This window comes from Pristiophorus japonicus, chromosome 20 (assembly GCF_044704955.1).
Source record: "Pristiophorus japonicus isolate sPriJap1 chromosome 20, sPriJap1.hap1, whole genome shotgun sequence".
Classification (NCBI taxonomy): domain Eukaryota; kingdom Metazoa; phylum Chordata; class Chondrichthyes; family Pristiophoridae; genus Pristiophorus; species Pristiophorus japonicus.
This window is the reverse complement of record NC_091996.1, coordinates 96,237,606-96,249,795: the sequence shown is the minus strand read 5'-3', so window position 1 is coordinate 96,249,795 and position 12,190 is coordinate 96,237,606. Positions and strand designations below refer to the sequence as shown.

The 12,190-nt window shown below is 53.6% G+C and overlaps 2 protein-coding genes across 3 annotated transcripts in view; one reads left to right on the top strand and one right to left on the bottom strand.

The window, feature by feature from the left end:
* LOC139232722 (sperm-egg fusion protein TMEM95-like) overlaps window positions 1-10,171 on the top strand; it is a 140,499-nt gene extending 130,328 nt beyond the window's left edge. For both annotated transcript variants that reach the window (XM_070863227.1, XM_070863228.1), the window contains 4 exons: window positions 306-326; window positions 2,916-2,996; window positions 5,102-5,189; window positions 9,783-10,171. In XM_070863227.1, coding sequence (XP_070719328.1) covers window positions 308-326; window positions 2,916-2,996; window positions 5,102-5,189; window positions 9,783-9,825 — 231 coding nt within the window. In that variant the 5' untranslated portion in view covers window positions 306-307 and the 3' untranslated portion in view covers window positions 9,826-10,171. The remainder of the gene's footprint in view (window positions 1-305; window positions 327-2,915; window positions 2,997-5,101; window positions 5,190-9,782) is intronic.
* The window catches only part of LOC139232721 (eukaryotic translation initiation factor 4E type 2-like), a 104,446-nt gene continuing 93,670 nt past the window's right edge, over window positions 1,415-12,190 (bottom strand). Inside the window, exon 7 of the mRNA XM_070863225.1 lies at window positions 1,415-1,538. Coding sequence (XP_070719326.1) covers window positions 1,520-1,538 — 19 coding nt within the window. The 3' untranslated portion in view covers window positions 1,415-1,519. The remainder of the gene's footprint in view (window positions 1,539-12,190) is intronic.

Sequence of the window (12,190 nt, the reverse complement as noted above, 5' to 3'; positions counted from 1 at the left end):
GCGCTCTACACAGCGCTACGGATCGGGCGGGAGCCAATCGAGCCGGTGTCGCGACCAGGCGGCACTGCGTACTGACTCGCCTCTCCCGGGCACTAATGCTCCGGCCCCGAGTGTCCTGGCGGGGTGCTGGGAGCTGGCCGCCGATAATCCCGCCCAGTGTTAACTCCTTATGTGGATCGGTGACATGTTCTGTTTGATAATGCTCCTGTGAAGCGCCGTGGGGCGTTTTACTGCAATAAAGGCGCTATATAAACGCAGCCTGCTGTCACTGACGAGACTTTTCTTTTGTCTTTTTTTCCCCGCAGCCATGTGTGCCCCCAAATGCAGTGAGTACGACCTCTACACGCGCCGCTTGCAGAGCGTGGCTGTTTCCGGGCGTGGCGAGCCAGTGGGTTCTGGGGTGGAACAGGCATTCCAGAGGTCGGAGTTCAAACGCCCCCCCCCCCCCCAACCACTGTGGCAAGACGGCAAAACTGAATCCAATGGGGGTTGGCACGATTTTAACCGTACCCAGCTTTACACTCCCCCGATTTGAGACAAGGGAGAGTGATATTGGGCGGGGGGTGGGGTGGGTGGTAAGATTGTGGTCAGTCATTCCCTGCGGTGGTGGTGGTTCTGTACGACGGGAAAAGCTTCCGATGGGATGTATAATTTCGGCTCTCCCTTCGGCGGGGAACGGAGGTGCCTCCCGCAACAGATCTCAGCGGGCAGGTCGATGTGACGTGTTCCGTGGACTGGCACTCCAGGCCACAGTCGCACTGCCCGCCGTCTCGGGGCCCCCCCCCCCGCTTCGAACCGGGGGGGTGGGAGGGTGACTTTATCGCGAGGAGAGAACGGGCAGCGTCCGATGGTTACCCCACGGCCAAACAAACCGGAATAGAAACAGCACACGCTGGGAATCATCATAGGTGCTCCCTCGTGTCGAGGATAACTTGCTTCCGCGCCGAACAGGATTGAGTTCACGGGTGTTTCAATGTCGGACCTAATATTCCCGGATCCCGAACTACATCCCGAAGGGTGGAAGATGCCTGTGGGTGGATTGTTTAACGTGGGGTGACCGTTGCACACCAGCCACCACACGGGCTTGACAGAGCGAGGTCTCGGTCCAGGGGCAAGGGTTAACCAGGACGACTGGGGACCAGCTCTGCTGCACGGACCCAGTGCGCTCACATATCGCAGTGTGGGCTGGTCCGTGCTGCCCCTGGGCCCTCGCCTCTCCCGGGCCCCGATCACGTCGCTGCACGATCCATGCTGGGAATCCAGTGTTGCGAAACCCCCCTGGGATTGCCCAGGAATTGAAAATCAGTCTCCAGGGCACTCGTGCGAGCATAGAAAGAAAAACCGGGCAGGAAAAAAATAGAATTGAGCACTTTTTCTTTTGCTTATTATTTATTAAAAATGTTGGAGATCGGGGGGTGGGGGAAGGATTGCTTGAACGGTCGAGGTGCTTGGGGGAGAGTCATGTCATGAAACCTCCAGGAATCCAGCCTAGCAGAGTTGGCGACCACACGGGACGCCCTCAGCAGATACGGCAGCGTCTGTGGAGACAGAAAGAAGAATAGAGAAGCAGAATATTATTTAAATGGGAGAGACTACAGAATACTGCGGTACAGAGGGACCTGGGGGTCCTTGTACATGAAACACAAAAAGTTAGCATGCAGGTACAGCACGTAATTAGGACTGCAAATGGAATGTTGGCCTTTATTGCAAGGGGCGGGGGGATAGAGTATAAAAGCGGAGAAGTCTTGCTACAACTATACAGGTTATTGGTGAGGCCACACCTGGAGTACTGCGTGCAGTTTTGGTCTCCGTATTTAAGGAGGGATATACTTGCATTGGAGGCAGTTCAGAGATTCCTGAGATGAGGGGGTTGTCTTATGAGGAAAGGTTGAGCAGGTTGGGCCTCTACTCATTGGAGTTTAGAAGAATGAGAGGTGATCTTATTGAAACGTATAAGATTTTGAGGGGGCTGGACAGGGTAGATGCAGAGAGGATGTTTCCCCTCGTGGGGGAATCCAGAACTAGGGGGCATAGTTTCAGAATAAGGGGCCGCCCATTTAAAACTGACATGAGGAGGAATTTCTTCTCTCAGAGGGTGGTGAATCTGTGGAATTCTCTGCCCCAGAGAGCTGTGGAGGCTGGGTCATTGAATAGCTTTAAGGTGGAGATAGACAGATTTTTGAGCGATAATGGAGTGAAGGGTTATGGGGAGCGGGCGGGGAAGTGGAGCTGAGTCCATGATCAGATCAGCCAGGCTCGAGGGGCCTTATGGCTGGCTCCTATTTCTTATGTATTAAGAGTTACGGTGGGGGGGGGGATATTAACCTAACGCACCAGATGGTAATCCCACGGGATCGAGTGGAACGCCGGGTGTACGCCTTGCCTGATTCTTACTTCAAACGGAGGTTAAGATTGGGCAGTGTGCTGAGTGTAATATTTGCTTCAAGAATCCATAGCAACACACTGCTATTAAGAACGAGTTGGTTTATTAGCAAAAGGTTTAACAATCGCACGACACATTACCGGTTCATCCACCAGGCTCACAACCACCTGCCCCATCGTGGATCCCCCGAACCCAACTGGCCGGGGTTTTATTGAGTCGTGTGAACATCATGTGACCTGGCTCAGCCACTCCCCAACTCAACAGCGCCACCAACCTGTGAGCACATGGTTCATACAGTTCGCTCCCCCCCACCCCTGAGTTAACTCCTCTCTCTCTCCACGGATGCCCCCTGACCCGCTGGGTGTTTCCTCCCCTCCCCTCTCCTTCCCCAGTACTTGCTGCGTTTTTGTTTCTGTGGCCCAGCGCAGACCGTCGATTGGTTGGGAGGGCAGGTCCGGTGCCTCGCCGTTTGGGATTTGACTCCTCGCGGTTTCCGTCGGCTGTTGACCTGCTGCCTTCCATCTCTGTGCAGGGTTCACCGCGACGGTTATCAACTGCACCAAGTGCCTGGAGGTGGAAGTTAACTGCTGGAACATGAAGAAGTGTTGGCCGAGTGAGTGATCCCCCATCCCCCACCCCCGGTCGTGGCGCGGAGACACCGTTTCCCCCAAATACCCGGGGTGGGGGAAGTGAGGGGCACCCCTGGCGATGATAATGTATTTGCTTCATGGGGTCTTTGCTTAAGAATCCATAGCGACACATTGCTATTAAGAACTCGTTGGTTTATTAGCAAAAGGTTTAACAATCACACGACACATTACTGGTTCATCCACCAGGCTCACAACCACCTGCCCCATCGTAGATCCCCCGAACCCAACTGGCCGGGGTTTTATTGAGTCTTGTGTACATCATGTGACTGGCTAAGCCACTCCCAGTGCAGCAGCTCTACCAATCCGTGAGCATACCCACAGAGTGCGTACGTTACACCGATCTCAACAGCGACGTGGGGCCCTCTCGTCTCAACAAAACTCCGCAGGGTCCTGCCCAATGGACGGCAGCCTCCGGGTGACCGCCTTGACCCATGTGCACGCTCCCTCGAAGGTCAGCGGAGAGGTGGGGGAGGGAAGGGAGGCCCGTGAGGTGATCGGGAGCAGCAGGGGGTAGGCAGTCGGCAGGGGATCGGGGGAGGATCGTGGGCAGGAATCGGGAAGGGGCGTTTTCTGGGAGGGAGGAGAGAAGGATATGGGTAGGGATCGGGAGGTGGAGAACACAAGGATTAGGAGCAGGAGTAGGCCATTCGGCCCCTCGAGCCTGCTCCGTCATTCGGCCCAACGGGTCTGTGCCAGTGTTTATGCTCTATACGAGCCTCCTCCCACCCAATCAACATCTCCTTGTATTCCCCCCCCCCACTCCCGTGAGAGGAGGAGAGAAGGTTTGGGAACAGATCGGGAGGGGAAGAGATCGGCCAATGGAGCGATGGGAATTGGGGAGACCAGAATTGGAGGAGCGCAGTGATGTTGGAGGGTTGTGGGGCTGGAGGAGATTACAGAGATAGGGAGGGGCGAGGGCCATGGAGGGATTTGAACACAAGGATGAGGATTGGGAGGAGAAGACGACTCTGGGAGCGGTGGAGGGAATCCTGGGGCAAGGGAAGCCAAGACCTGACAAAAAGCAGACGGATACCTAAAATAAATCTTTAAAGCTCGCCCTTGAAGCCCAGTATTTGACTCCTGACCAATGGACCAGTGTAACCGCGCACCCAACAGTAAACTCGCAGGGAACGCACCTGACGGGTTTACGTGACGGAGCTGACCCTGCGCCCCCCACCCCCCCCAACACACAGATCAGGGGGACCCGGCAGTGCGGCAGCAGGATGGGGGCGTGGCAGGGGGGGGGAAGATGATCTAAGGGCAGCAATGGAGGTTTAGCGCCCCCCCCCCCCCCTCCCCCCCGGGTTAATCCGCCAGGGCTCCCGGTGCACAACACCGCACATGCGGGACATCCGGCGAAGGCAGGATTGGTCATGCCCCCCCACACACACGGTCGAATAGTCCACCCACACTCAGACCAAGGTGTAGCGAGGACTAATCGGGATAGGCTCCTTCACAGGCTCGATGGGCCGAATGGCTTCCTGTTCATTACGATTCTATGGGGCTCGACATTCCCTATCACCCCTCACCGGAAGCGGAGCGCGATGTCGGGGCGGGATCGGAGCGGCTGCGTAGCGCCGACGCGTTTAGAGCGCCCCACTCCTACCCTTGAAGGGGAAGGGCGCGGCGAGCTTTTGACGGCCTCCACGGGTGCCGTTGGGGGGGGGGTTGCCACGGCCCAGGCACCGAGGCGGAATGCCGGGCTGCACGATCGCGGCCTGGACCCCGCGATAGCGTGGTGGCCCGACTGGTGAGTCAGCAGGATTTCTTTTTTTAAAATGGCGGGCGGCGCAGGGCACCTCCCCTTTAACTTCCGCCCGCGCGATGGGGGCGCGGTCCGACACGCGACATGCGAGGCTGGTGCCGACATGGCCCCGCGGCGGCTCGGGACGCTACCGGTGGGGTGCGGCGCTAACTAACGCCCGCGCACTTTTGCGGGAGCCGGTGGCGCCCCCCTCTGGGCGAAGGTACTTTTGCGGCCCGATAGCGCCATCCGGAGGTCAGAAGGGTAATCGCACAACGGGAATTCCGGCCTGTGCCATTCTAATATTTCATCGTGTTCCCACAGACCGGTTGGACCTGGACCAATCCATATTTCTGATTCTCGGTCTGTCGGCAGCTTCGATCTTGATCGGTTTTGTGACGCTGTTTTTCGAGTAAGTTGAAGTAAGATTGCCGTCGAGTTTACAGCACACAAACAGTCCACAGGGCCCACCGCCCCGAGCCGGGGTTTAGGCTCCAGACCAGCCGCCTCCCACCCCTTGCCATCTCACCCCATCAGCTTTTGCTCATCTGCCGTCATTTCTTTTTATGTGGCTCGGTGTCAAATTTATTGTCTTAAAACACTGCTGTGAAGCACCTTGGGACGTTTTACTACATTAAAGATACTCATCATCACAGGCAGTCCCTCGGGATCGAGGAAGACTTGCTTCCACTCTAACAGTGAGTCCTCAGGTGGCTGAACAGTCCAATACGAGAGCCACAGTCCCTGTCACAGGTGGGACAGACAGTGGTTGAGGGAAGGGGAGGGTGGGACTGGTTTGCCGCACGCTCCTTCCGCTGCCTGCGCTTGGTTTCTGCATGCTCTCGGCGACGAGACTCGAGGTGCTCAGCGCCCTCCCGGATGCACTTCCTCCGCTTAGGGCGGACTGGTCTTTGGCCAGGGACTCCCAGGTGTCGGTGGGGATGTTGCACTTTATCAGGGAGGCTTTGAGGGTGTCCCTTGTAACGTTTCCTCTGCCCACCTTTGGCTTGATTGCCGTGAAGGAATTCCGAGTAGAGCGCTTGCTTTGGGAATCTCGTGTCTGGCATGCGGACAATGTGGCCCTGCCCAGCGGAGCTGGTCGAGTGTGGTCAGTGCTTCGATGCTGGGGATGTTGGCCTGGTCGAGGACGCTAACGTTGGTGCATCTGTCCTCCCAGGGGATTTTCAGGATCTTGCGGAGACATCGTTGGTGGTATTTCTCCAGCGACTTGAGGTGTCTGCTGTACATGGTCCATGTCTCTGAGCCATACAGGAGGGCGGGTATCACTACAGCCCTGTAGACCATGAGCTTGGTGATAGATTTGAGGGTCTGGTCTTCGAACACTCTCTTCCTCATAAATACAAGTTGTTGTTACACCGGAAGCTTTGGCCTGGATATCTGATTCAGATATTGATATTTGACTTGATTTGCTGATCTTAACCAGGTTGATATTTGGGGTGCTACAATTTGAAAATAATTTCTTGGGCTGTTGGCAAGGCCGTCATTTATTGCCCATCCCCTACCTGCCCTGTGGGTGGGCCGCCACCGCCTTTAACCGCTGGTTACACTTTGAAACAAACTACGTGTTTGCTGGGCCCACCTTAGTTAAGAGTCAACCAGGTTGAGTGTGGGACTGGAGTCACGTATCGGCCAGAGCTGTAAGAGCAATGTGTGAATGAATGCGTTTAGCCAGTCTCAGTCCTGCCCTCACTGGCCCTGGTCACAAAGGTGGCAATTCATCAGTACGGGTGATGTGGGCCACGGAACGCTGTCAGACTGTGCAGTGGGGGTGCTCTTCCAAGGTTGGAGCTCAGGCACGCTGATGGGACAGTGTAGAGGAAGCTTTACTCTGTATCTAACCCCCCTGTACCTGCCCTGGGAGTGTTTGATGGGGACAGGGTAGAGGGAGCTTTACTCTGTATCTAACCCCGTGCTGTACCTGCCCTGAGAGTGTTTGATGGGACAGTGTAGAGGGAGCTTTACTCTGTATCTAACCCCCTGTACCTGCCCTGGGAGTGTTTGATGGGACAGTGTAGAGGGAGCTTTACTCTGTAACTAACCCCCTGTACCTGCCCTGGGAGTGTTTGATGGGACAGTGTAGAGGGAGCTTTACTCTGTATCTAACCCCGTGCTGTACCTGCCCTGGGAGTGTTTGATGGGGACAGTGTAAAGGGAGCTTTACTCTGTATCTAACCCCCTGTACCTGCCCTGGGAGTGTTTGATGGGACAGTGTAGAGGGAGCTTTACTCTGTATCTAACCCCCTGTACCTGCCCTGGGAGTGTTTGATGGGACAGTGTAGAGGGAGCTTTACTCTGTATCTAACCCCCTGTACCTGCCCTGGGAGTGTTTGATGGGACAGTGTAGAGGGAGCTTTACTCTGTATCTAACCCCCTGTACCTGCCCTGGGAGTGTTTGATGGGGCAGTGGCTATTTTTTTCATTTCCCAGCTCTAACGCTGTTTCCGTTGAGCACATGTTGATAGAAAAGGAAATGAAAAACAAATTACCCTCACAAAATATTTGCAGCATATCATGGGAACAGGAGGAGGCTATTCAGCCCCTGAGCCTGTTCCCCCATTCAATGAGATTATGGGCTGATCTGTGATAACTCCACATATCCACCTGTGCCCCATATCCTTGAATACCTTTGGTTAACAAGAATCTACCAATCTCTGATTTAAAATTAATTGATTGAGCATCAATTGCTTTTTGTGGCAAGAAAGACTTGGATTTATATAGCGCCTTTCACGACCATCATCATCATCATCATAGGCAGTCCTTCGGAATCTTAACATGAGTCCTTAGGTGGCTGAACAGTCCAATACGAGAGCCACAGTCTCTGTCACAGGTGGGACAGACAGTGGTTGAGGGAAGGGGAGGGTGGGACTGGTTTGCCGCACGCTCCTTCCGCTGCCTGCGCTTGGTTTCTGCACGCTCTCGGCGACAAGACTCGAGGTGCTCAGCACCCTCCCAGATGCACTTCCTCCACTTAGGGCAGTCTTTGGCCAGGGACTCCCAGGTGTCGGTGGGGATGTTGCACTTTATCAGGGAGGCTTTGAGGGTGGTCCCTTGTAACGTTTCCTCTGCCCACCTTTGGCTCGTTTGCCATGAAGGAGTTCCGAGTAGAGCGCTTGCTTTGGGAGTCTCGTGTCGGGCATGTGAACAATGTGGCCCTGCCTAGCGGAGCTGGTCGAGTGTGGTCAGTGCTTCGATGCTGGGGATGTTGGCCTGGTCGAGGACGCTAACGTTGGTGTGTCTATCCTCCCAGAGGATTTGCAGGATCTTGCGGAGACATCGTTGGTGATATTGCTCCAGTGACTTGAGGTGTCTACTGTACATGGTCCATGTCTCTGAGCCATACAGGAGGGCGGGTATTACGACAGCCCTGTAGACCATGGGCTTGGTGGTAGGTTTGGGGGCCTGGTCTTCGAACACTCTCTTCCTCTGGGGCTGCGCTGGCGCACTGGAGGCGGTGTTGGATCTCGTCATCGATGTCTGCTCTTGTTGATAGCAGGCTCCCGAGGTATGGGAAATGGTCCACGTTGTCCAGGGCCGCTCCGTGGATCTTGATGACTGGGGGGCAGTGCTGTGCGGTGAGTTCAGGCTGGTGGAGGACCTTTGTCTTACTGATGTTTCACGACCACTGGACCTCTCAAAGCGTTTTACAGCCAATGAAGTACTTTTGGAGTGTAGTCACTGTTGTAATGTGGGAAACACGACAGCCAATTTGCGCCCAGCAAGCTCCCACACACAGCAATGTGATAATGACCACATAATCAGTTTTTTTTGTTATGTTGATTGAGGGATAAATATTGGCCCCAGGACAACGGGGATAACTCCCCTGCTCGTCTTCGAAATAGTGCCATGGAATCTTTTACGTCCACTTGAGAGAGCAGACGGGGCCTCGGTTTAACGTCTCACCCGAAAGACAGCACCTCCGACAGTACGGCACTCTCTCAGTACTGCCCCTCCGACAGTGCGGCGCTCCCTCAGTACTGCCCCTCCGACAGTGTGGCACTCCCTCAGTACTGCCCCTCCGACAGTGCAGTGCTCCCTCAGCACTGCCCCTCCGACAGTGTGGCACTCCCTCAGTACTGCCCCTCCGACAGTGTGGCACTCCCTCAGTACTGCACTGGGAGTGTCAGCCTAGATGTTTTTGTACTCAGGTCCCTGGAGTGGGACTTGAACCCACAACCTCCTGACTCAGAGGTGAGAGTGCTACGGCTGACACACAGTTCCAAACCTCTCCCACCCTGTGTGTGTTGAAGTGTTTCCTAATTTCACTCCTGAAAGGTCTGGCTCTAATTTTTAGACTGTGCCCCCCCCCCCAGTCCTAATCTCAATCATTGGAACCTCACTGTGTTTAAAGGGACCTGGTTTAAATTGGAACCTCACTGTGTTTAAAGGGACCTGGTTTAAATTGAAGAGAATTTATCTCTGCCATGAAACTGAGTGACATTCGAAACTGAGTTCCGATCCAAAGCTGCATCAGCCAGACTCGCCGTTACAGGAGTGTAGAGTACAGCTCGAAGGGCTGAGAGACGTCACTGTGAGTTAATAATCCTCCTGCCCACCACTGTATCACAATCCTTCCCCTTGTTATTTTCCTGCCCCCTCGGGTGGACGTAAAAGATCCCTCGGACACTATTTCGTTCTCCCCTGGGGCCAATATTTATCCCTCAGTCAACATCACTAAAACAGATGATCTGGTCATTATCACATCGCTGTGTGTAAGAATTGACTGCCGCGTTTCCCACATTACAACACTGACCACACTCCAAAAAGTACTTCATTGGCTGTAAAGCGCTTTGAGATATCCTGAGGTGGTGAAAGGCGCTATAGAAATGGAAGTTCATTCTTTCTGACGAAAGGCTGTCGAGCCGAAATGTTAAATCCGTTTCTTTCTCTGCAGACGCTTGCCTGACCCGCAGAATTCCAGCATCCGCAGTATCTTTCTTTTCTTTCATAATAAACTTCCTATTTTTGTTCAAATTGCCCCCGACAGATCAAGGAGGTTGCAAGCTAAGGTGGACGCAGAGGTTGAATAAAGGGCCAGATTTTATACACACACACACACACACACACACACGCACACACGCGCGCGGGTCATGGCCCTCAGAATTAGTTCCAACCTTTGAGTCGACGTACGAACAAGTTACGATGCGGTCCCGTTGTGTGAATCCCGAGTTACCGTTCTTCAAATCACGTAGGAACTACAGGCTTGTTTGCAACTAGACTCAATTCGCAGGTCAGTTGTGGGACACTAGTAACGGGTTAATACATTGATGTACATTGTAAAGAGAACACGCCTGTATCTGCTACTGCCCGGTAATAGGCTTCGAATAGTCTTATCCTCGACTGACTGTGAGCCTCAAAATTCCACAATAAATGTAGTAATACACTCTGTGTGCTGGCAGTGTTTATTTGTCATACATGTCCCCAGCTTTCAGATGAGACATTAAACCGAGGCCCTGTCTGCTCTCTCTCAGAATAATGTAAAAGTACGTAAAAGATCCCATGGCACTATTTCAGAGAAGAGCAGGGGAGTCCTGAGGCCAATATTTATCCCTCAATCAACAACAAAAACATGATCTGGTCATTATCACATCGCTGTGTGTGGGAGCTTGCTGTGCACAAATTGGCTGCCGCGTTTCCCACATTACAACAGTGACTACACTCCAAAAGTACTTCATTGGCTGTAAAGCACTTCGGGATGTCCGGTGGTGGTGAAAGGTGCTATAGAAATGCAAGTCTGTCTTTATATAGACCATGGTGTGACTATTCTGAGGGGATGGGCTGTGGGGAACTAGAGTTAAGAACTTAAGAAAAAGGAGCAGGAGTCGGCCATTCGGCCTCTCGAGCCTGCTCCGCCATTCACTGAGATCACGGCTGATCTTCCACCTCAACTCCACTTTCCCGCCCGATCCCCAGATCTGTCTTGAATATACTTAACGACTGAGCATCCTCTGGGGGAGAGAATTCCAAAGATTGGCAACCCTCTGAGTGGAGAAATTCCTCCTCATCCTAAATGGCTGACCCTTTAGCCCGAGACCATGAGTTGTGGCTTATGCTACAGATGAGATTTACCAGGATGTTGCCTGGACTGGAGAATTTTAGTTATGAGGAAAGATTGGATAGGCTGGGTTTGTTTTCTTTGAAACAGAGGAGGCTGAGGGGAGATTTATTTGAGGTGTATAAAAATATGAGGGGCCGAAATAGAGAGGATAGGAAGGATCTATTACCTTTAACAGAGGGGTCAACAACCAGGGGGCATGGATTTAAATTAGTTGGTAGGAGGTTTAGAGGGGATTTGAGGGGAAATGTCTTCACCCAGAGGGTGGTGGGGGTCTGGAACTCACGGCCTGAAAGGGTGATAGAGGCAGAAACCCTCACCACATTTAGAAAGTACCTGGATGTGCTCCTGAAGTGCTGTAACCTGCAGGGCTACGGACCCAGAGCTGGAAAGTGGGATTAGGCTGGGTAGCTCTTGGTCGGCCGGCACGGACACGATGGGCCGAATGGCCTCCTGTGCTGTAGATTTCTCTGATTCTATACTGCCCTAGGGGGAATTTGGATGTATAAAGAAGAGCGAACTTGTGTTTATATAGTACCCTTACACGACTTCAAGACTTCTCAAAGCGCTTTACAGCTAATGAAGTACTTTTTGAAGTGTAGTCAGTGTTGTAATGTGGGAAACGCGGCAGTCAATTTGGGTAGGAAATGGAGTGAAACTTCATAGTTTCTTCACCTCTGGACTCGACCATTCCAACGCTCCCCTGGCCGGCCTCCCATCTTCCACCCTCCATAAACTTCAGCTCATCCAAAACTCGGCTGCTCTGTGTCCTAACTCACACCGAGTCCCGCTCACCCATCACCCCCTGTGCTCGCTGCCCCGTGTCCTAACTCGCACCGAGTCCCACTCACCCATCACCCTCTGTGCTCGCTGCCCCGTGTCCTAACTCGCACCGAGTCCCGCTCACCCATCACCCCCTGTGCTCACTGCCCCGTGTCCTAACTCGCACCGAGTCCCGCTCACCCATCACCCTCTGTGCTCGCTGACCTACATTGGCTCCCAACTCAGCAACACATCAACTTTGAAATTCTCAACCTGGTGTTCAAATCCCTCCATGGCCCTCGCCCCTCCCTATCTCTGTAATCTCCTCTCGCCCTACAGCCTTCTGAGATGTCTGCGCTCCTCCAATTATGGCCTCTCACGCATCCCCGATTATAATCGCTCCACCATCGGTGGCCGTGCCTTCTATTGCCTGGGCCCCAAGCTCTGGAACTCCCTCCCTAAACCTCTCCGCCTCTCTCTCCTCCTTCAAGACGCTCCTTAAAACCGACCTCTTTGACCCAGCTGCCCTAGTATCACCTTATGTGGCTCGGTGTTAAATTTTGTCTGATAACATTCCT